The sequence below is a fragment of the Trachinotus anak genome, unplaced genomic scaffold (genome assembly GCF_046630095.1).
Source record: "Trachinotus anak isolate AG129_WGS33_773 ecotype Australia unplaced genomic scaffold, CSIRO_AGI_Tana_v1 ptg000001l, whole genome shotgun sequence".
Classification (NCBI taxonomy): domain Eukaryota; kingdom Metazoa; phylum Chordata; class Actinopteri; order Carangiformes; family Carangidae; genus Trachinotus; species Trachinotus anak.
Window position 1 is genome coordinate 15,789,924 of NW_027273852.1, and position 23,505 is coordinate 15,813,428.

The following is a 23,505-nucleotide window of genomic DNA, read 5'->3' on the forward strand; positions in this document are numbered from 1 at the left end:
TCCTGCACACATTAAAGATATGGGCCTGTGTATATATGCTCATGTATGGGATGGTCGGGGGGGGGGGGGGTGACTGTTTATCTGAGTGGGGTCCCACACTGAAAGCCCTGTCTGTGAGCTGATGGATGCTCCCCTGCCCTGGTCCAGGTCACTAATACACTCTGATCTGATGAGCCATGTCTAAAGGAGAATCATCCACCTCAGCAAACAGATGGGACTCTAATTAATATTCTACCATATTTTATTATTTATTAAAAAATGTATCTTCTCACTTAAAATCATATTGTTTTCTGTTATTTATACTTTAAATTTATTTAATTTTTTTTTACCACACTTTGCATTTATGACAAGTTAAGATGTAATTATTTCTTATATTTCTTATTTCTAATTTGACAAGGAAAGCATACATTAGAGACAAAACACAAAATGAAAAGGACTACAGATGTCAGATGCTAGCCATGCTAGTATTAGCCTAAATACCTTCGGCCGGCCTGTGTTTCCTATCAAACACTACTGTCAACTATTTAACATCTGACACTAGAGGATGGCTACAAAAATGCTAAAAAAAATCTCTAAATGAAATGACAACATGAAGCTTACTGTTAAAGACAACAACGGTTATAACAAATGTTGTTATTTTTTGCCTTTGTGAAATGTCCCACAATTTTAAACACAATTTTAGACTTGGCTAGTAGCTCCAAACTGAAACTACTGATATTTTTATCAGCCTTAAAAAAAAGCCATATTAGTATTCCCCTGTTGCAAAGCAAAGCAGAGCAGCATCATGTTCTGTGTTTATTTCTGTCCCATTAACTCGTGCCGGCTAGTGCCCCGCCACTTCCAAACACTGCAGGATTGATGAGGGCCATGGCGCTAAAACCTTCCCCTAGTCATCAGTCTACTTCAGGGGGAATCTGAAGAGAGATGTCTGTTGCATACAGGCGGAGAGCTTTGGACACAATCGCACACACAACCACATGAGGCGCTAAAGGCTGTAAGTTAGAGAGCACTGTGTTTATGGCCCTGTGCAGCAGTTCTCAAACACTATCCGAGGTTTACATCTTTAAAAACATGTTGCAAAGGATCTTCTACATGGTGTGCAGACTGAAAGCAATTTTCTGTTATTTTATGGCAACGTTTAGTGACGGTGTTTGTGGCGAATGAGGCCGTCCTGATAACCATATCTTTATGACTGGAGCTTTGTTGCGATGTAACATGGAGGGAAATGCGTCCTCATAGGTGTAAGAACTAGAATTTCATCTGGTTCAAAAATTCAACAAGGTGTCTTAGTTACAGATTATTAACCCTCTGTTTGTGGGCAGGCCTAAATAAATAAGTTTAGCTTTTCTTGAGCCCTTGTTGCCTCACCTGTCAAGGTTAGGTTTTAGCACAGAACAAAAAAGCAGTTTTTTATTTCTAGCCAGCAACCATCAATTTTGTTGACTGAAATGACAATTTTAGCAGCTGTAGTCAGCTAGCTCATACAGTTAATGTTAGCTACATGAGTCGGGTTAAAGCATGGTTTCCAGCTGACTCGCTTGGTCAAAACTCTGTAAAAGTAATCTTAAATATGCACTTGATGGCAACATACATGACACCATGCTGTCATTGTCAGATGATTTCATGTGGAGGTTATTATATTATTTACTTTTTAGGACAATTGAATTTCACTTTGGGGGATAAATTAAGTCTATCTATCTATCTTTTCCATTTATTTCATGTACTTGGGGGCATTACTGTTGCTTTTTGGTGGGATAGTATTTGTATTGAGATGTGAACATTTTTTCATATATCTGAGGACATACTCTACATTCTTAATTTGGCTTCTTTGCAGAATAATTGTAAACATAACTAGCACTCTTTGGCATTTCTAGATGGTTTCTAGGTACTAAATTGTTATGGTTCTGTTTGAAGGTCTCAAGTCCTCAGAGTCTGTGGTCTTTACTAGGGTATCCTCAGTGGTTCCTTGTGAGCCCTGTGGTTGCTTGTGTTTACTAGGAGGTAATATAGTAGTAGTACTAGTAGTGGTAAAAAAACAAGAAATTGAAGTTGTAGAAAGTAATAATATTAGTAGTAGTAACAAAAGTTGCAAAAGTAATAGTATATCACCCAAACTGTAAGTGTTCTTGTATTGCAGAGTGCTGCAGTACCTTCTGGTAAAAAAAACGTCATCCTTATCCATTGCGTGTATGTAAGTGAAGTTTGATTAGTCATTAAAACATTAATACCCCAAACTCGCAGCTTCCAAAAAGTTGTATCGACATTTTCTGACACTGTGTCAACAAATTGGACATTATAAGTTTGAGAAAGATAAGCTTTATTGCAGAGGTATTGTTTTGGTTTGCATTAGATTGTAATTAGTGTTAGTGTTAGTGTTAGTCTGTCCATCCCCTGCACACACACATTTGCAGGACTTCCTATATCTTTTGGTTCACACACACACGCACTTAATCAGGTCGAACCCTCCTTCAGTAAACGATCATAATCTCTGAGTGGTAACAGAATTGTAATGAAAGGTGTGTTTTCTGGAGCAGGAAGAGCATTGAGGATCGTGAAATAAAATATGGAATAAAATACTATCAGGTCTAACACAAATATTGTCAGTTGTTGACATGTGTGTGCGTTTGCATACATGCATGGACCGGTGGGTCTTCTGTTTGCAAGCTAGTCCCAAATTGTGTTAGTTCTCAAGTGCTTTTATCAAGATCAACACACACTTTAAAGGTGTGTTCATCTGGGTACTGACTACACAATCAACAAGGAGACTGTGTGTGTGTTTGATTATTAGAACCGAGTGTGTGTTGTCTTATGAATGCTGATGTGGTAACCATTGGTAACGTCCCAAACAGAGTAGTTTATCAGCAGTGCTTATCACCATGAGGTGTCTGGATCACACACACACACACACACACACACACACACATGAACACGAACACATACTTGTGATTTGGTGACACTCATCACAGCTTAGACAGGATTTAACATGGTGCCATCCATCTTATAGTGGTCTGACACACACACACACACACACAATCACCAGAGCTCTCCTGTCTGTGTTTTGTCACCTCCCGTCAGACGATGGAAAGCTACTGACTCCAGATTAACATTATGACTTTGTTTAGCACCATGGACTGAAAGGCTGGTGGTTAAACATTAAATCAGTGTGTGGTCTTTGTTCCATATTTAAATGTTTGCAGTATTGAGCCTATTATCTAAAACTGGCCTGCACACTGGATAGGAGCCACCTTTTTATTAATTACAGTTTGTGTGTAATCAGAGCCAGATTTAAATAAAAAACTTGAAGATGAGATGAGTTGAGGTTAAAAGCCTGACGCTGTTTCCTAATGTTTCCAGCAGCGCACGGGGACTCAGTGGTGATCTCAGTCTCCCTCACAGTGTTGTCTAAAAGATACATGTGATTTTTGTGATGGTAGAAGACACAAATGTGTCAAATACCAAATTCAAATATCATTTGTCTGTAATTAATGTGCACAGATGGAAATGAAGGAGAAGTGCTTAAACAATCTGTGGTGTATTTCATATATTTATTTATGACATGATGACAACAATGCACATCCTTATTTGTGAAATTGTACTTAATTATCATTCACTTCACTTTACATAAAAGGCAGCATAATCTTATAATGAGTTTACTGTAGTTTACTGTCTTTTGTAACGGTTTGTTTCCAAAGACAAATTTCTTGCTTTGGATGGGCAGTAAAATTTATTCCACTCTATTCTAATCATGGAATGGAAAAATAAATTGCTTTGTTTTTCTGGATTATTATCATAATTCATTTTCATGAGATCCTTTCCCAGAAGTCTGAGTTAATAATCTTGTCAATTCAGAAAAACAGCAGGAATTTATTTTTTTAATTGAATGCGTTATATTTCCGTACTTCACTGTATATGGAAACAATGACAAGAAAAGAGGATAAATTCTAACTTGACCTAGACATTTTTTGTTGGCTGGAATTATGGTTATTTTGGCTAAAGTTGAATGATGAGACAATGTGAGATTTAAAAAAATATATGCTGAATATACTGATGTTTCTCTTATCTGTGATCACAGTTAACTGTCTTTTTTGATGAAAAGCAACAGGTTGTTGTATCTCATCGGACCTGCTTCTCAGAGAATGATGTATTAAAACTGTTTCTTGTGTGTTTTTAAACAGGATCTTCCCCAGGGAATACCTGCTACAACATATTCACCTGTACTCCATGGCAGATCTGCAGCAGGTACACACACACACACACACACACACACACACACACACACACACACACACACACACACACACACACATAATCTTTAGGTAAAGATTGAAAGTTTAATTTAGAATAAAGGCTGCATTTAAGAGTATTTAAGCTTAAACATAAGCTTGATGGAGCTTTGTTTCAGATCTCCTAATTTTGCCAGTGATTTAAAAATGTATGGTTTGGAGGCTTTGGATGGTTTTTACTAGATAGAGAAACAATCACAGCCTTTGTTTTACTAAAACTGGCAACATAAGCTGTGTCAGATTGGCACAGCTCAAAAATAGTGGCAGCTACTAATTTAACTAGCTATCTTGCAAATGTTTGTGAGCCATCACAAGGCAATGTTGTCCAAAAATGATTAAAAAGTTAACAGTGACTCACACCATTGAACTACGTGACATGTTCCTTCATTAACATGAACACACACATTGTAGTTCATCATGACTCAGATGCACACACACTGTCCTGCTGCCGGAAATACTCACAAGAGCACCAAATGTATTCTAATCTGCTGCTGAAAATAGTCACCACCAAATGCACTATTCTGCCTCACAAAGTCAAAGAACAGCAACTGCAGACACAGAGAAGAAGAGAGAAAATGGTCTGAAGATTAAAGGCTCTCAATCAAACTGTGAAACACAGATTTAATATTTGGACTAATGAGTTAGTTTAATAAATAATGTATTTAAAAACATTTAAATATGCTATTGAAAATAAGCTTGTAGGCTAGTTAGCATTCTCCGCAGTATGATTTAAGATTTGACTATTGTAGTTTTTATGTAGTATAAAAAAACTTGATTACTGAGATTTTGGAGCATCAAAAAGTAAATAAATTAGCTTTAGCTAAGGCTATCTCAGCTCCTAGCATTAACTAGCCAGGGTGCAGTCAGTTTGGTTTTTAGATTTGTCTTCATGGTCTTATGAGTTTTCCATGCTGTGTTTTTTTTCTCCGAAGAATTTTACATTCAGTGGTGTAATAATTTCTAAGTTAAGTGTCAAAAAGTCAGGTTCGGGTCTTAACTTTGACCAAATATATAGTTACTGTGTTTTTTCTTTTTTGGGGCAGAATTTCTTCCTGTTGGGGGAAGGTTTGCTGAAGAGTGGAAGTGCCGGGCTGTTTGAGAAAATTACTGAACCTTTTTGAAAAATAAAGTATTAGTTTGTGATTTGTTTTCGCAAAAATGAGCTATTTGTAAGTTTTGTATTGGTACATAACAGCTGTTAATGCTAACACTGGTTAACGTACCAGTCTAGAGGAAATGCCGGAGATCAGAGTCAAACTTCATTCCTTTACTCACCAACAGCTGTCTCCAGCAGTGTAAAACAACACCAATGTTAACTTTTGTCTCTTTTACATCCTTTTCTTCTTTTCCTCTACTGAACTTAACACGCTAACCAGCTAGCTCCGACCGTCTCGTCACTTTCCGATAGTGACTCACTGTAGCCTCCAATCTGCCCTTAAGACTAAGTGCTGCTCGTAGGACGTATTATAACGTCTTATCTTGTAAACGCAACGATGGCTGAAGCGCTTCTCAAGCAACAATCACCACTACCCGCTCTCAGCAAGAAACCACGTTCAGCGGCAGAGAAAACTTAAAACTAGCCTCTTTTTAAGATTTTCACCTTCAGTAGGACCAAATGGGCGAATAGCCACAGATGGGTACTGAAAAATTTTAGCTGGACTAAGACATTGTTATCTTTGGTCTCTTCATGGGATTTGTTGACAAAAATAAAATATAGAATAATACTTGTTTGATCCTTTAAGTAAACACAACCTCTCTTTTGTTTTTTTGGCAAGTGTCTATTTCATAGCAGTGATAAGAGCAGTTAATACCCTCTAATAGTCCTATTTAAAACAGGGTTAGCTCTTTCAAGTGTCCTGATCCAAGAAAATAATGGCCTCAGTGGAAAGAATTTATCTGGCGTTGCTGAAACCTTTAACTCTGCCTAGTCTATTATTTTCCATTATCAAGACACCTCATTGTAATATTTACATTCAATTTGTAGATTGTCTTATCAAATTGCAAACTCTCATATCTCTACCAGTGTATCTACTGTTAATGCCAGCTACACGGCCCGCCTCTTTTTTAATCTTAGTCATGAGCAGAAATTATTATGTGTATATACTTGGTTTCATATGAAAGTAGAGATTTTTTTTTCAGCAGAGATCATAAAAAAAAGGAAACACACCCTAACCCTTTCAGCAGTTCAGTATCTAGTCGTTGAACTGAGTAAGGGGGGGTCAGAGGAAAGCGACCACAAATGACTGAAAAGTTCTTTTGTTTGTCATTATGCTCATTATGTTGTACCCTGCCCCGTTTTTTTCTTTCACCCCTCTCTGACTCAGAGCTCGGCCACAGACTCTCACGGTGAAAGAGATTGGACCCCCTCTTCATCCCCCACTCCCACTCTGTGTGTCTCTGCTTCACTAATTGGTCACATTCAGAATCAACAGGCAGAAAAACAAAGCGTGACATCCCTCCATTTTTCCCAACATCCCCTTGGCCTCACACACACTCAGCACACATGTGTTTTATGTGTGCGTGTGTTCTTCACTCTCTTTCCCTGCTAAACTCTGCGATTTAACTCATAAACCCCAAACTGGCGATTTAGCCCTAATTTTAACAATAGGTGTCTTTGGTAGAGTCTGCACAGCTCCCTCTTCTCTTTTCCTCCCCCTCTGGCCTCCCCATCTCTCCCCCCTCTTGGAGATTCTCAAGCACTCTGCCTCTTAATTGGTTTTCCATATTAACAAGCTTGTTTCTTTTGATTCACCTCCTGAATAAAATGACGCTCTTAATCAAGATGGCTTTTTTTGTTCCAGCCCAGAGGTCAGTGAAGGCTAAACTCCCCTGGCTAAACCCTGGACCACACTAGTCTATTCACCTCCCGACAAATAGCCTCCACCCATGTCCCCTATTAGGAACCAGTTCATTTTGGAGAAACCATATGTGTTTGTTTAAGGACACTCTGCCCTTTTCCTCCACTGCTTTTAAGGATTGTTTCTAGGGTTTTGTGTGAGCACAGAAGTAGTAGGGAAGTAGATGTGTGTGCATGTGTGTGATGTTGTGTGTGTGCAGCAGACTTCCCACAGTGACACCCTGGCATTCCCTCTATGCCAGGCATGCCTCTCCACTCACACTTGTCCAGACACACAGAGGACTCTTAAGTAAATGTTAAATGTTCTAAGAAAGATTTAGTGTAGGTAGAGCTTTTTTTTCTCAAATGCACAACACTGGACTGTATGATAAAGTCAGATAGGATTCCTCATGGGAAAACAAAAAGTAATAGGAATTATCAAAAAAATAAGATAAAATAAAATAAAAAAAACGCAGTGGTCACAACATATAGATACAGTTTTGAGGCAGTGCATGTGGATGCTACAGCACAGCACTGAAACCTTTATGCAAGAATAGAAATGAAGCTTAATCTATTGAAAAATTCTAATGTTGAAGGTGTTATTTATTTAATATTAATATTTAAAAGTTTAAAAATAAAATCCTCAATTGAAGCCAAAAATTCATGCAATCCAGGTGTTGTAGTTTTGGTCCTTGAAAAGATTTGTCGTGTTCCTTGTACACAATTTCACATGTTGTTGGTCAGCGCTGAAGCAGCTGGAGATACAGTGAATACAGTACTCTACAAATAATGTTAGGCAGTTGTGAAAAAATGCTGTAAAGTCAGGGTGCTTTAAAAAAGAATGCTTTGACTATTTTTTATTCATCAGTTAACGTCATACAAAGTGCAGTAAACATAAAAATCCTAAATCAAATTGATACAGCACTTGGTGGGTTCTTGGTGGGTAGGTTGTTCCAAGCATCTTGGAGAACGTGTCTCTGTTATTCTGTGGATTTAGTTTGTTTCCTCTGTTTCTCCTGTCATGTAATCACAGACTGACTCCATGATGCAGAGATCAGGGCCCTGTGGGGGCCAGACCATCTGTTGCATGACTCCTTGCTCTTCTTGTCGCTGAAGATAGTTCTTGATGACTCTGACATTATTATTGGAGCTGATGTCAGGGTGGGTTGCCATCGTTTTAGTGTCATTTGAACATTTTGTGCAACACGTGTCTTAGAACAACCAGAACACTGAATGAAAAGCTGTGAGCTCCAGTTTTCCTCTGGACTCAACAGCCATAATTCCTGTCCTCTGGATACTGGTCCAAAGGCTGAGGTATAAGACAGACAGTGGTGTATTGTTCCTGCACTTTCATTTTATTTTACACATGGCTTCATTGTGTTGAATTAGATTAAACTTAGCTCCTGTTATCTCACCCTAGTCATTAACGTACAGTGTCTGGAGTTTGGAAATGTTTGCTTTTTATTTATCACCTGTTACAGACATATTAAAGGTGTGTTTGTTCAACTATATAGATGACATTCCTTGAAAAATGTGTCCCACCGGGTCCTGAACAATTTGGGAACCCCCTGATAAGACGGACCCCACCCTGCACACACTGACAACCAACATACATCAAGTCTTCTGTGTGTGTGTGAGGAGAGGGTGTTATCCAAACAGAGCTCACCCCAGTCTTTCCTGCCATGTCTCTCCCAAGAGAGAGGGAGAGAGAGGAGGGCAGGCGAACGGCTGTTAAACAGCAGTTTTAGGGGATTAGGAGGCTTTGGAGCACAAAGACTCGGCGTGGAGCAGAGAAAGAGGCTGAACTGAAGGGGGAGGAGTTTAAGAGGATGGATGGAGGGAGAGGAGGTGATGTGTGTGTGTGTGTGTGTGTGTGTGTGTGTTGGAGGGCATTTGGAGGGAAAGAGGGTTAAGGATGTGAATACATTTGGAGGGTTTGTCCCGTATGCTGCTTTAGAGTCATATTGTGATCATTGTCCTGTGAATAGTAATTTTCCACCTTTGAAAAATTGTTTGTTTTTTTTTTAATCTGGCTGCTGATACTGTTGCTGCTGTTATTTTGAAGGTCCTTATATTCAGTTGAAATATTCTGTCTTTTACTATTTAAGAGTTACTTTTACTTCCTGTACAAGAAAAAAAGAAAATGGAAAGACAATATAAACAATTTAGTGTAACAGAAACATTTTTTCTCATCCTGTTAATTATCTCAAAATTCCTCCAATTCTTCACACGTCAGCAAATTTCGTCTGGTGTGGAGACAGAAGTGAGTCTGACCCAGAATGTCTGTCAGAGGACTGAGGGATCTGCCAGCGGTCTGGCTGCTGTTGACCCAGACTCTCACAACAGCCATCAATATATGGCTTCGTTATTGTCTTTATTGGATGTGTGCAACAAATTAAAAAGGGTTGAAGATGGAAGTTTTGGTCTGAATGATTGTCCCAGTGTGACCCTGCTGGCCAGCGCTACTTTGGTGTAGCTAATAAAATGGTCACTGGATATTTTGTAAGCAGTAACAGCAGGGGTACAGGAATTTTAAGAAAACGGAGAAACAGATTTGTGAATTTAGATGATTTGCCTTTTTTTCTGTTTATCATGAAAAAATGCATGCAGGCTGCATACACTTACAAAGGGCTGGATTTGATTTACTCCTTGTTTTCTTTATATTGCCCTTTCCCTCTTTTCATCTGTCCATTTACTTCTGTCACTCTCCATCCATCTTTCTGTGCCTCCCTCCGTCTTTCCCAGTGTCCCTCCAGAGTACCAGTCAGCTACCAGAGCTGTGCTGCCAGTCGTTTGATTCTGCCCAGTCCAATTATAGAGGGCCTTAATTACTGAGGCTGTCAGCCTCCATCAGGAGAGCCATTCGTCATGTGGACTGGGCTGGACCAGACTGAGCAGGTCTGCGTAGGTTTGGTGTGTGCTGTGCTGGATGTAGGGGGACATATATACTGTATCTGCCATTGACTTTCACTTTCACTTTCAGTATCTGACTGCCAGGAAACATGTTTATCTGTACTGGACTGCGTTTGTTCTCCCTCATATAGAAAGACCATTAAATTAGTGACACTTACAGGTACAATGTGTTTTGTTATAAACACCAGCAGCATTGTTGTAGCTGAACTGCAACAGAGAGGCCAGCCCTGGAAAGTATCCTTGACTGAGTGTTAGTTTTTTCCCATTGGCTGTTGCTCTTTCAAAATGATTTAGTGAGAACGGGGGGGGGGGGACACGGGCGACGATTAGATGTACTGACTTTTCAGACCCTGGTGCACCATGCTCTGTGCACCCCGAATAACAGGCACCCAGAAAGGGCCAGTAAAGAGACACAAATGATAGACACTGTATAAATTTTTCGATGATCCACTGGTCCACCGACGTGGTGGGATTTCTCCTTGTTTCTCCTGACAGATAGGTCCGTTTTCAACGTGTGTGCGAGAGAGAGGGCGAGAGAGTGGAGCAAGGAGGGGCTGAGCGAATCGGTGCAATGCACAGCTCGTCAATGAAATAAGATTTTGCCCATTTGACAGTAAATATCTAATATCTGTATTAGATATTGTTCTACAATATCAGTCTCGTGTTGGTCTGAGACTGATAGTTTGAGATCATATATTGCACATAAAACCTTCAGTTGAGGCCATTCATCTCAGCAGCAGCCTGTGGCTGCAGTGTATGATTTACTGTAAACAAGAGCAGTATACCTCAGTGCACTATGCTTCCTCTCTCTCTCTCTCTCTCTCTGTGTGTGTGGTTTCTTCCTCCTCTCTCCATCTCATGTCCTCGTTGTCTAACAAACAGCATGAAGGAGGTTATAATTGGGAGGTCCATAGCTCTGCCAGGTGGAACCACTTGTATCTGAATACAGGCTCTCGCTCTCTCTCAAGATCTCTCTTGTATATTGTATCTCTACCGCTCTTTCTCTTACTTTATACTCTGTTTTTCTCTGTTACATTTTCCCTGTCTATCTTACATCCCCTCTCTCATTACACTTATATATTTAAATATGACTGCATTATTAACATGATACGACAAAGCTTTCTGGCCATATTTAGTTTTAATTTGTCAAAGTTTCCGCACAGCTTTTCTTTTCACTAACTGTGTTTCTCTGTGAGTCATCCACTGTCTATTCACTACAATACAACTGAAGCCCCCCCACTGCCAAAACCCCCCACCCTCAGTTCTTTAAGGAACTTGCCAAGCGTTGCCATTAAAAGGCGTTCACCTCATTTACTGTCTTCCTCCTTCCTTCCTTGAGTTTCCTCACCTCCTGTTTTTTCTCGACTTTTCTCCAAACCAAAAAGGATACTATACTAATTTCTTGTGGTAATTTAAAAGTCAGTCTTTAAATTAAGTGGTGGAAGAAGTACTCAGAACTTTTACCTTAGTGAAAGACATAAATCCTGTTTTTAGTGAGATATTATGAGGAATATGTTGTTACAAGTAATTTTACTTCTGTACAAAAGTATTAGCATAGAAATATACCATCAAAAGTAAAAAACCTTATTGTGCAGAATGGCCCATTTCAGACTAATTTGTATTATATTATTGGATTATAATTTTTATGCATTAAAGTAATGTTGCAGCTGTTTAAGTTGAAGCTGATTGAAATGATTTAATTCACTAACAGCTTGTGAATTTCCCCCATGGATTAATAATAATCAATACATCATACATATTATAATAACATCGTAATTCTTCATTATAATTTGTTATTAAAGTTATCAAATAATTGTAGTGGATTAAAAAGTACAATATTTGCATTTGAAATGTAGTAGAGTACACCCTTGAAGTAACTTTAAATTGTACAAAAAGCACTGGACTTTAGTAAATGTACCTAGTTTCTTTTCAATGCAGCATCTTGTGAAAAATATTTTTAACTGATCTCAAAACTCACCAGGAACTCTGTTTGTAATTTTCCTCCAGTTTCTGTCCTTTATTCCTCATGTCTCTGCACTGAGATGGCAGCACAGAGAAACCTACAGTTTCAGAATAAGTTCAGATTTTTTGCCCACATTTTTTTAATATATTTTGAGGTTGCAAAGACTCTTTATCTCATGTCACACTGCCTCAAACAAGTGTGTGTGCTCACAAACTGCTGAGTGGTGTGCCATAAGGTTCTGTTCTTGGTCCTATGTTATTTGCCCTCTATGTGCTTCTTGGGGACATTTCTTGTCGATAGGACATGACTTTCGAAATGAAATTAAAAATTGTTATATAATTTTCTACAAATTAAGGCTGATAAAACTGAGTTCCCTATTTGTGCGGTTTCTTCTCTTCATCTGTTTAGTCCTCAGTCAGAAACCTTGTGTCATGTTTGACCAGGCACTGACTCTGGACCAACATGTGAAGTGTTTTATTCGTTCTTGTTTTTATCAGATGAGAAATGTTGTAAAACTCAGGCCTGTTGTGTCTCAGGCTGAGATGGAGATAAATATTCATGCTTTCCTTTCATCCCATCCAGACAACTGTAACTCCCTTAACACTTAACACAAACATCCCAGAATCATTTACAAGTGGCTTACAAGCTCCTGACCAGGTCTTCAAAGAGGTTTCACCTGGATCTCCTATCCTGATCTCTCTACACTGGCTCCCCATCAAATTCAGAATTCAAATTCCGTGAACACCTTTTTAAAAAGCAGTTTTAGGCCTTTCTTCTTCGCCATGCCTTTGAGTAGCGTTCTTTTTATCTATTTTTTTTTAACTTTTTTTTGTTTGTTTTGTCTTTCTTTTATAAATATAAATAAATATATGATATATTATAATATATTATTTTATAAATATATAAATAAACATAATTTATGTACAACAAAGTATCAACCTCTCAAATTACACCACAAAACAAAATTATAAAATAAAATTCTCTCTTCCTTGGCATTGGTGACATATTTTGGTCACAGATGTTAGATGGGACATTTCTTCATTAACTCTTGGGTAATGACAGAACAGTACTTATAGTAAAAGATCACTGCTCATTTCATTTATTTCAGTGTAGATTAATGTTGCACATTTATCATATTTAGTTAAATATCATTGATCACAATGTCCAGTTTGATCTGCTATTGAACACTAACTGTCACCCTGTCATGTGCTTTACTACCTTAAATTTCCTTGTAGCTTATTGTAATTAATTGTAACCACTTAACTAAAAGAGTTAAGAGAAACCTGCCAATATGAGCATTTCTTGCTTTCTTCTTTTCTTAAACCCTCACCCCCTTCCTTTTCCCTCCTCACACTCCAGGTGATTGATGGAAAACTGGCTCCCTTCCTGTCAAAGGTGATCAAGTTTGCCAGCTCCCATGTTTTCAGCTGCAGTTTGTGTCGAGAGAAAGGCTTCATCTGCGAGCTCTGCCACAATGGACAGGTCATCTACCCCTTCCAGGAGAGCGCGACCAAGAGGTACAGACCCTCAAATAACCTTTCAGTGAATTTAAACATTTACTTATTTAAAGAAATCTAGGCTGGCTGTCAACTATAGACATGATTTAGATTTAGATTAGATATTTATTTTGATACAACTTGATTTGATGGCAAAAATCAGACAAAAAGCCACACACTGTACTGATAAGTCCCAGGAAATCTAATTTAACGGAGCAATGCTTCAGTCTACCAAGAGATCTTTTGTCAGGATTTGTCAAGTAAACATCACAAAGCAAAACAAGCACTGTAGTAAAAGATAAAAACACATTCATCATTGTGGTGCAAGACTTGATCCAGTGCCATCAAGAACCTGGTGTTGATTTATTAACATTACACTCTCAGGAAAAAGGTTCCAAAAGGGTAGATGTTAGATTACATGGCTCAGGAGGAGGTACGTCCTGTCACATGACCAACCAGTGGTTACATATGCTTTCAGTGACATTTCTAGACTTTGCTGAGCTCTGGAAATTTGATCCTGTGTGGGATCTGAAATGATTATGATTATATAAAGTAGCTATAGCTAAGGGAGGAATGTCTCCTTTGCCTGGTGTCTGCTCTCCTTGCTACTATGATTGTGTCTTGTCTTAGCATATACAAGGACTGAGCGGTCTTGTCAACCCTACTGTATGTGGATCTTAAAATTATAGCAATAGTAAGAAAATGTAATTCATTTATAATCACCACTATAGACAGTTTATGTGCAAATATCACTGTGTATAATTACTGTAATCATTGGAGACACTGGATATTGACAGACAAAGTGTTACACATCAGTCTTTATGTCTTTTGAAACACTGCTTTTAGTGTCAGTAAAGAGAGAGAGTTATGACCACAGAGAGATGTCTGATCAGACTGGAAGGGCCTGTAGTAACAAAATATTATGACAGAGTGTGTTGTGATATGATGTGTTAATATCACCATCAGTGCCACTGGAGTTTAAGTTACAGTGTAGAATCATCTTGAATGTGCTGTCACATGAAGTATTCATGTTTAGAGATGTTTGTAATTATCTTGATCAAAAAACGTTTCAAACATTAAAGCTGCAACACGATGACGTGGAAACACTTGAAGAGATTTAATCCACACAGTTATCTCTATTATAGAGGACCAACAATAACATTACCTACATAATACAACTTACTGTCAGGTTACTATCACTATAGAAACTTTGGTCATTGCTGATGTTCAAATATTTAGACTGAGCTGTTTTTTTAATTCCTTTGATCAGTTCGTCAGCTTCATGGCGAGACTGACAAATACAAATGCAGGAGATCAGAGTCAATACCTCTGCCATGAATGTGAAGCGCACTACTGTCATGTGAACTGACCTAGCTTCTCCTGAGCTTCCAAAAGCCTAAAATCATTGATCTTTAAAGGTGCAGTCAACACTTCTTCAAATTTTCTTCAAGTTTTTCTTGTTTTGCCTCTCGAGTCTGTACGTTCATGAAGTTGAGACAGTGAGGATTTTTGTTTTTTGCCTAATTTCAAATATTTTGAACTTGAGTGGAATATTCTTTGCAGCATGACTCACATTCAGCAGCTTGTGTCTTTTGTCACTTTTAAAATTTGCTCCATGTTCGGTCTACCTTGAGAAATCCTGTTGTTCTCAGAAGCTTCTGGAGATGTTCTTCAGAAGGCAGTGAGTTACGGCCTTCTTTTTGTAGTGTAGCTAAAGGCAAAGCACCTGAATAGAAAACACATCATATTCGTTTTATATTTCTCTGGAGAGGGAATGCTCTTTAATAACCCACCAGTTTAGAGCCATAGTAATGTGTAATGTCACCGCTTGAGCTAGAAGCTGGATTTATTTTCGTTCCTGTCCCTCTGGTTGAGTATGTTACTGTAGTTTGAGACTACAAGTGTGAACTTGTTTTGGCCAGTCCTGCCATCTTCAAAGGGCTGGTTCAGCTGAATTATAAAAAAACATGCAGTATTTCTCACATCCCTCGTGTGTTGCCCTGCAGATACTTTTAATTTAATTTGTCCAGGTTTTGAAATATCTGCCTCAAAGATTTCTGCCCTGTTTTCATTTCTGGGACTCAAAGCACAGGAAAAAAAAACAAGCGTTTTTAGACGTGAACTTTGTCTTCACTCTGGACAGAACAAGTGTACTGTCTGTGGATTATCCAGAGTAACTGGTGCTGTTGAATTTTTTTTAATATAATTTTTTCATGCAATGAGATTCAAAATAAAATGTCATTGTATTGGTTTGGGGGTAGAAATCTAAAAAAACCCTCACAAATACAAGTAAAACTATCTGCATGGATAGACAACAGTAGACAATCTTGCTGACCTGAACCTTTAAGGTTTAGTGAAGACATAATGTTGATGAGGGCCCTCACAAGTATAGAAGTACCCTCTTTGAGTGGCATGACTGTGTCTGCTGCTTGTTAGTAACACTGGTTGGCATGATATCTCTGTGTGTGTGTGTGTGTGTGTTTTGGGTGAAGGGATTTTCATGACATGAGCAGTTAACACAGTCCAGAGCGTTGTCTTCGCCCCTGATACCCAGAGTGACGGACAGCAGAGCGATAAGAGCTGATCAGGACTGATTCCTAGAAGACTGAGCCATGGAGGGAAACACTTACACACAGTCTGCTCTGTAAAACACACACACCTTCCTCGTTGAGTGGTGTTTTATGACTTGTGAAAGGAAGTGTTAAGTGTTAACTGATAACAGCTGCATCCACTGTACTTACTGGAACAGAGCGGTAATGATTGTGTTCAGTACGAGTGTATTCAGATGCAGATGGTACAGGAAATGAGCAATAATTAGATTGATAAAAAGATCCAGCCATCCTGTTGCAGTCAAATATGTAATGAAGTGTGCTGCATTTGTTGTTTTGTCCATCATTTCTGTTAGTAATGATAACATCACCTGTACTCAACCAGATGACCAGTTGGGAACTGGGAACACATTGACGTCGTGGCAAAGACAGATCAAGAAACATGAGCAGTCAGATGATCAAACAGGTTGTAAACAAAGCAACAGATTATCTGCACCACTCTGTTGAAAGGTAAATCAGAAAGTGAGGACAGCAGAGATGTTGGTAATGATTCCTCAGTAAGTACATTTGAGCAAGAAGATGGAGGGAAACCGTGGTGGATGTTAACAACAGACACGTTGGGCAATAATTTCACTGTTCACCTTCGTTTTGTCTCTCAATAAGTTGTTGGCTTGTTACCAACCTCTCTTACTGCCTGTGTTTCTTGGCTCGTTACAGCACTTTTTAGCAGGGCTATCACATTTCCAGATCATAGCCGCTAACTTGATGAGTTCGATGTTGTTACTGCTGACAGGATTGATGGCCAAGCCGTCAAAAGTGTTGGAACCTGTTCATCAACAGGAGGAGGCTGCTGTTTTTGGAGCTGATAAATTAAACATCTCTAAGCTCTGCAAACTCCCTCATGTAGCTTGTGCAAAGTGTAAATAAAAGCTGAAGTAGATGATACTTTGTCTAAGTCAAAACCGATCTTTGGGAGCTCTGGATGGTTTGTAAATTTTGTGAGAACCAGCACAGTGTTGTGAAATGTGCTGACGTTTGGAAGTGTTTAAGGAAGACGCCTTTATGCTTGCCAAGAGTTAAATGACAAGATTGATGCATCTCTTCTATTTGTTTGGTAAATATGAAGCTGGTTAGCATAGCTTAGCAAACAGACTGGAAACAGCACATCTGGGTCTCTAAAGGTAACAACCAGCGACTCTAAAGCTCTATATTTTATATCTCATTGGTTTGATCCGTGCAAAAAACCAAAGTGTAAAAACAACAAGTTGTGGTTTTTCAGGGTGTTAAATGTATTATACTATTTCTTGGCTGGTCACTCAGCTGAGCTAATCAGCTAACTCATCTAATACTCATCAAGACAGCGGATACACATATACAGATTTGCTGAACTATTCCTTTAACTTACTGATCCGGCAGAGGAGTAGAAATGGACCAAAGTTAGAGCTTTAAGGTGTCACTTACCTCGGTGCGAAGTCTTTCATGATCTGGTGGCAAATGAAACACTGTGTGGATTTTACAGGAAGCTGCAACTCCTTCACAATAAATGCCTTACACAGTTTGAATTGTGAGGCATGGTTGAGATATGGAAGTGAAACACTGAAAATTTCTTTTCATTATGATGAGAAACATAATTGAATTGATGACTACTTGCAGCTGCAGACAAATAGCAAGTCCCAAATTCATACCATGTAGTCAGCTTTAACTCTCAAAGGAATTTAAATCGAAAGCGACTGGACTTGGTTATTTGTCTAGGAAAACATTTCACCTCTCATCCAAGAGGCTTCATCATGAAAAATTTCAACATATTTTACCAGAGAAGCTTTAATTAAAGAGATGTATTTATTTTTCTATTTAGTCTGCATTCTGAATTTAGTTTAGTTTTGATTCCGTCTTTAGTTTTAGCAAATTAATTTGTCAAATTTCAGTCATTTGATATTTATTAGTGTTAGTCAACAAAAACCTGTTTTAGTGAAGCTTAAGTCTCACTTTTTTCATGCACTTTTAATTTTTGATTCCTCTAAGCATTTTGAGGCTGCACCTGTCATCATCTTTGTGGTGTATAGTTGCCATGGTTACAGGTTTCATGGAAAAGGCACTGTTTACTCATTCATATACACAGTGTTCATGTTTCGTGCTCTGCAGTAAGAGAACAGACAGAGTCCCCTCAGAAAATCCAGGTATTGTTTCCAGACTCTGGCTGAACCTCTCTCTGACTGAATCGCTGAATCGTTGAATCTCTCTCTCTCTCTCTCTCTCTCTCTCTCTCTCTCTCTCTCTCTCTCTCTCTCTCTCTCTCTCTCTCTCTCTCTCTCTCTCTCTCTCTCTCTCTCTCTCTCTCTCTCTCTCTCTCTCTCCTCTCCCTCTCTCCCTCTCTCCCTCTCTCCCTCTCTCCCTCTCTCCCTCCCTCTCCCACCCACCTGGTCATACCGCTGCCACCTGAGCTGATTCACTCACTCGTTAACTAAACTACATTTTATTGTCTGGAGGATTTAGATGTTTGAACATTGACATTAATCTTGAAACGTACACATTCTGACCAAAAGTTCACTTTGCCTCCACATCCTCCACCCTCATACCCTCATTACATTAGATTAGCTCTTCATAAATGTCAACATGCTGCCTGCGTGTTTTTATAGTTTGTCCCAGCTGTCTGATTCTCAGCAGACTGTAGAGTGATGACATCCATAAATCTGTTTATCTAAGCATTACTGACACAGACAAAACGTTACTAAATGTGAGATCTGAGCGAAGGCAGAGGAAACTGTTTTACTGATCAGGTTGTTAAATTAAACAGTAATTAGTTCATTTGTCCGTCTTTAACATTGTCATTTAGTTTTCATTTGTTAATGAAATGTGTAATACATGATTTCAGTTTAGTCTCATTTTTATTCTAAAAAAAGATAAAGGTTTCCTTTTTTTTTTTTAAAGTTGACAAAATAAACACGGGTGTAGTGTGGAATTGTGACACACTGACCTGTGTGTTGGTGCTGTTGTGTGCTTGCAGGTGTGATGGCTGCGGCGCCGTTTTCCACGCTGAGTGTCGGCAGAAAGCTCAGCCGTGTCCTCGCTGTGTTCGCCGAGAGCTCCACCACAAGAGGCCGTCCTCCTTCTGGTCACCCGATGACGACAGCCCCGGGTGTTTTCACCTGCCCTTCCAAGACACCTGAGACACACACAAACACACACACACCACGCACACACACAGGTACACAAAAGCAGTAACAGTTAGGGCGCTGCGTGGCCATGACACGGGACAAAATGCCTGTTTTTCTGACTTGTGTATTTTCAGGACAAATTCTGTGACGGAGGACGAGCTCAGAGAATCTGATGCAGTGTCAGGTTTGTGTTTCTGTGTGTTTACCTGCTAACACACACCTGAGCTGAGCCCCCTTTGTCCTTCTGTATAGAACAGGGAGATAACCCACTGAGGAACTGCTGCACCAGGCTTTACCGACTGAACTACTTGTATTCTGTAGTCAAACATCTTCAGGCTTGTCAAAGTCGTCCTCCGTCATCTTCATCCCTTCACCACATCACTACTCTCATGTATTTCTTATTCCAGGAGTTGAACATGTAAAATCACAGCTGATTAACATTTTGGTGGCTTATTCTAGTCTTCCACCTGCCCTTAAGGTCATTTAGTGATGGACAGAAAATTAGTAATCAATTTTGGCAATTGATCATTTATGGAAAAGACAAAACTGGTTCCAGCTTCTCAAATGTGAAGATTTTGGTTGGTCAAACAAAATAAGCTAATTGTGAACTTCACTTCGGCTATGACAGTAGAATCTATTATTAAAGGACCGGTTCACAGGTCTGTCTTAAAACAGTAATCATGTGCTCAGGTTTTGCTTGCTGTGATCTTCCCTCCTGTTCATACTGTCCAATAAACTGATCAGTTTCAGTTATGGTGGACAATAGTCACAGTCCTTTCTGTGTAAAACTCCACGGTTAATGTGAGGCTTCAGCGGGCTGTGTTACCTCTGTCCCTCTGCCTCATCTCAGCAGGGAAGCACTGTCCAGGGAACCAGAAAAGGGAATTCTGTACGGGAAAAAAAAAAGAAAAATGAAGTGAATAACTTCCAAACTCTGTGAAGTGGAGCCTCATATTTAACTTCAAATAAACTTTAGGTAGGCTCCCAACCACCTGTTTTTATTCACATTTTCAATTTGTGTTTTAAAATGTGACTTGCGATGGAAACAGACGTACATGAAGCATTTGACTCAAAGGTCTGCTGAAGAGACAAAAACATCAGATCTGTGTGGAGCGACGAGGAGACTCAAACATTCTTTAAATTAGTACATGGATCAAACAAATGCCATATTTTCATCAGGTTCTCTACATTGTTTTTCACCATTTGAGGTTTGACTGGAGAACTAGCGCCTCTAGCTCGGGGAACCACCTCCTAATATTCACGTAACAGTGGTGGTTGGAAACATGCGTTAATTCATCAGCATTCATTTTATCCCCAATGAATTGCATTGAATTTGCATTAGGGATGCATCTTTTAATGGCCAGTATGAACAAAAGGAATGATCATATCAAGCAAAAGCATTTTCAGTGTAAGTATGGCCATGAATATTGTGAATATTGTGTCAGGACGGCCTTGAAAAACTGTGAACATACCCTTGAATCAGTGATTTGAGAAAATGGGGACAGATTTAGAGATTTTCCTTGTTTTTTGTCACAATAAAATGAATATCTGAGTTTTGGATTGAAAACATCACCTTTTTGTGATGGGCATTTTAACTGTTTTTAAGTATTAGAAGCAGTCAAACTATTAACAAAATCAATAGATAATGAAAGTAATTGTTTGTTAAAGCCCCAGTAACATTAGTTAGTGGTCATTACTCCACAGACATCGGCCCTTTTTCTACAACTTTACCCCATCAGACTGCAAACTGCAGCGTCACTCTCAGGTGTGGTTACAGTCTGTGAGAGAGATGCTCAGATTTTGTCACTCACTCATCAGCTCAACAGGACTTCAGCAGAAGCTGTGTATTTAGTTGTATTTTGAAAGAAAAATAAGTGTTTGGAAAATATGGATCAACAGCGGGGAATGGATCATGCTGCCAGGACGGTTTCATAATCTCCTGTGGATGTTTTTTTTTTTGTTTGTTTTGTGGATGACAACTTGAAATCCATTGTAACAGACTAAAACCAAACTGACCACGGCGTTGTGTAAAGAAGCAAAACACAAACTGACTACAATCATGTTCACATGTCTGAGGGGAGTATTTGATCGGATTTTGGACTCATTTGAGATTTAACTGGAACCATTAGATTTGGATGTTTTACCGAATAATAATAATGAAAATAGTTTTAAATGGTAGCTGTGATTGAAGTATAGAAATCCCTCCACCCTTTCTCTCCTCCTCTTTTATCACATCTCATTCTCCTTTTCCTTCAACCGAGTCATTTAACCTGTAGATGTGGAATGAAAGACGTTTGTTAACTCACTGAGTTCACTCGTTTCAACAGACTTTAATTTAGAAAAGGACTCTGTCACACTGTCTGAGCACATTTCAACTGTAAAATAACAGGGGCAATAATATACTGTCTATCTTTCATTGTTGCCTTTTCCCTCCTCTCTCCCTCTGTGATTCTACTTCCTGTTGTGCTTTATTCATGCAGAATCTATCGAACATGATAGCAGCTTTAGCTTTTAGTATCTCTATGCAACCTAGATGGCCTTTATAACCCACTGCTTTCATGTGTAAAGGTCTGGAAACACTATTGTTTACGTTTTCTCAAATTTGTTGCAACAGCTGCGTTTCCATCCTGTTTTAACAGAAATTTTACAGAAATTTTGAAATGTCAAAAAACAAACAAACAAACTTTTGATTATTAGTAGTATTTATATTTGTTTATGCTGTTTGAACTTGAAAATGAAATACAGGCTGATGAAGTGTTTGGTCCAAAATGTAATTGACACTCAACATGAAGCCTACATATACAATTTTTAATTTCGAGAAAAAAATCTTTTTCATTTCTGTTGTTATTTATTTATATATATTTATAATTGTTATTTACAATTTCTACAAACAAAATATGTTGTGTTTTCAGTCAAAATTGAAAATCTTTTGGAAAACAAAAATAAAAATAAATGTTGCGCTCATTCGTCACTTAAAGGTACACACCCTGATTTTACTGCGGTGTCTTCTCCCAACACCAACAACAGACTTTTTGTTGGAATTTTTGGCATCATAATAAATTCACAGATCGCACTTTTTAAAGTTCAACACGCCATAACTTGTAATATTTTGGATGGAAATGCAGCTGCTGCTTCTTCTTGCGACTTGTTTTCTTTTCCGATCTCATTAATTTCAGTATTAATTCTTTGCTGTTCAGACCACTCTGAGGCTCATTCTCCTTTTTTCATCTTTTTGAGCAATAAAAACATCAACTTTTAAGGGAATTTATGTGTGAGTAAGCCGTTGTAATCAGTACCTGACCGTCAAACCCCAGTTACGGGTTTATTCTGAAATATGTATTTTTGTGAAAAGCAGAGATCAGACTGACAGTCATTCATGTTTGTGAAGCATGTAGGACACTGTAGACTGAAACTAAATAACCCAGTAGTTTAAAATATGGCAGGAAAAGTGCACTGATGTTCAGCTGAATTGCATTTGTTTTGTTTTTACTTTGTTTTGAAGGTGAAACCTGCAGCCATGTCAGGTGAAATTAAAAGTGAAGTGTTTAAGTTATTGTTGACTGATTGTGCCTGCTGCATAAAAAAATAGTATTTTTGCTATGTATTTTGTTTTGATGTGTATTTAGTTGTGTTTTGTTTTGTTTTTTTGGTTGCTGTGTTATAATTTTCATTTGTGTACTATGGAGTCCGAAAGGTTTCAGGAATTTGTTTTTATTTTTTAATTTGTACTCACAGATTAGAGTTCTGCTCAGGAGAGCTGACCCGGCTGAACCAGACCGGTACTGCCAAATCTGAGACCCAAAGTCAGCCCACAACCTGAAGCTGTACTTTTTCTTCATGTTATTCATTACCGTTTGCTAGACTGGGCATTGTGTATCTACTTCCAACACAGGATACACAGACACAGGTGATTGGCTTAGTCAGGAAGAAAATAACCAAACCTCAAACTGGCCAAAACCTGATGAAGTGTCTCAGATTACTGATGCGATGGTATGAATTTATAAAATATGTCTTAAAACAAATTATTACAATGTAAAACGTGTTTACAGGATGTTAAATGTTATTTAATTGGCCAAATCTGAATCTATATCAGTTTTACCTCCAAATGAAGTAGTTCAGATGAAGTGGAAAAACGTTTGTTCGTTGAAATGTGTTGATCTTCACTTTCAGGTTTCTGAGCTTTTCTAGCTCGAAGGTACTATTTAGAATTAATGTCATGCACTCAATAAGATGGTGTGAAAGGAGTGATAGGCTTATTCGTCAGTAATTACTTGGTATTAAATCTTTTACCAAAAGATACTTCCTAATGC

The 23,505-nt window shown here is 38.5% G+C and overlaps 1 protein-coding gene across 1 annotated transcript in view; it reads left to right on the forward strand.

Moving 5' to 3' along the window:
• Positions 1–20,107, forward strand: part of plekhm3 (pleckstrin homology domain containing, family M, member 3) — a 46,038-nt gene extending 25,931 nt beyond the window's left edge. Inside the window, exons 6-8 of the mRNA XM_071480306.1 lie at positions 4,176–4,239; positions 13,355–13,512; positions 19,045–20,107. Coding sequence (XP_071336407.1) covers positions 4,176–4,239; positions 13,355–13,512; positions 19,045–19,207 — 385 coding nt within the window. The 3' untranslated portion in view covers positions 19,208–20,107. The remainder of the gene's footprint in view (positions 1–4,175; positions 4,240–13,354; positions 13,513–19,044) is intronic.
• Positions 20,108–23,505: the final 3,398 nt, after the last annotated feature.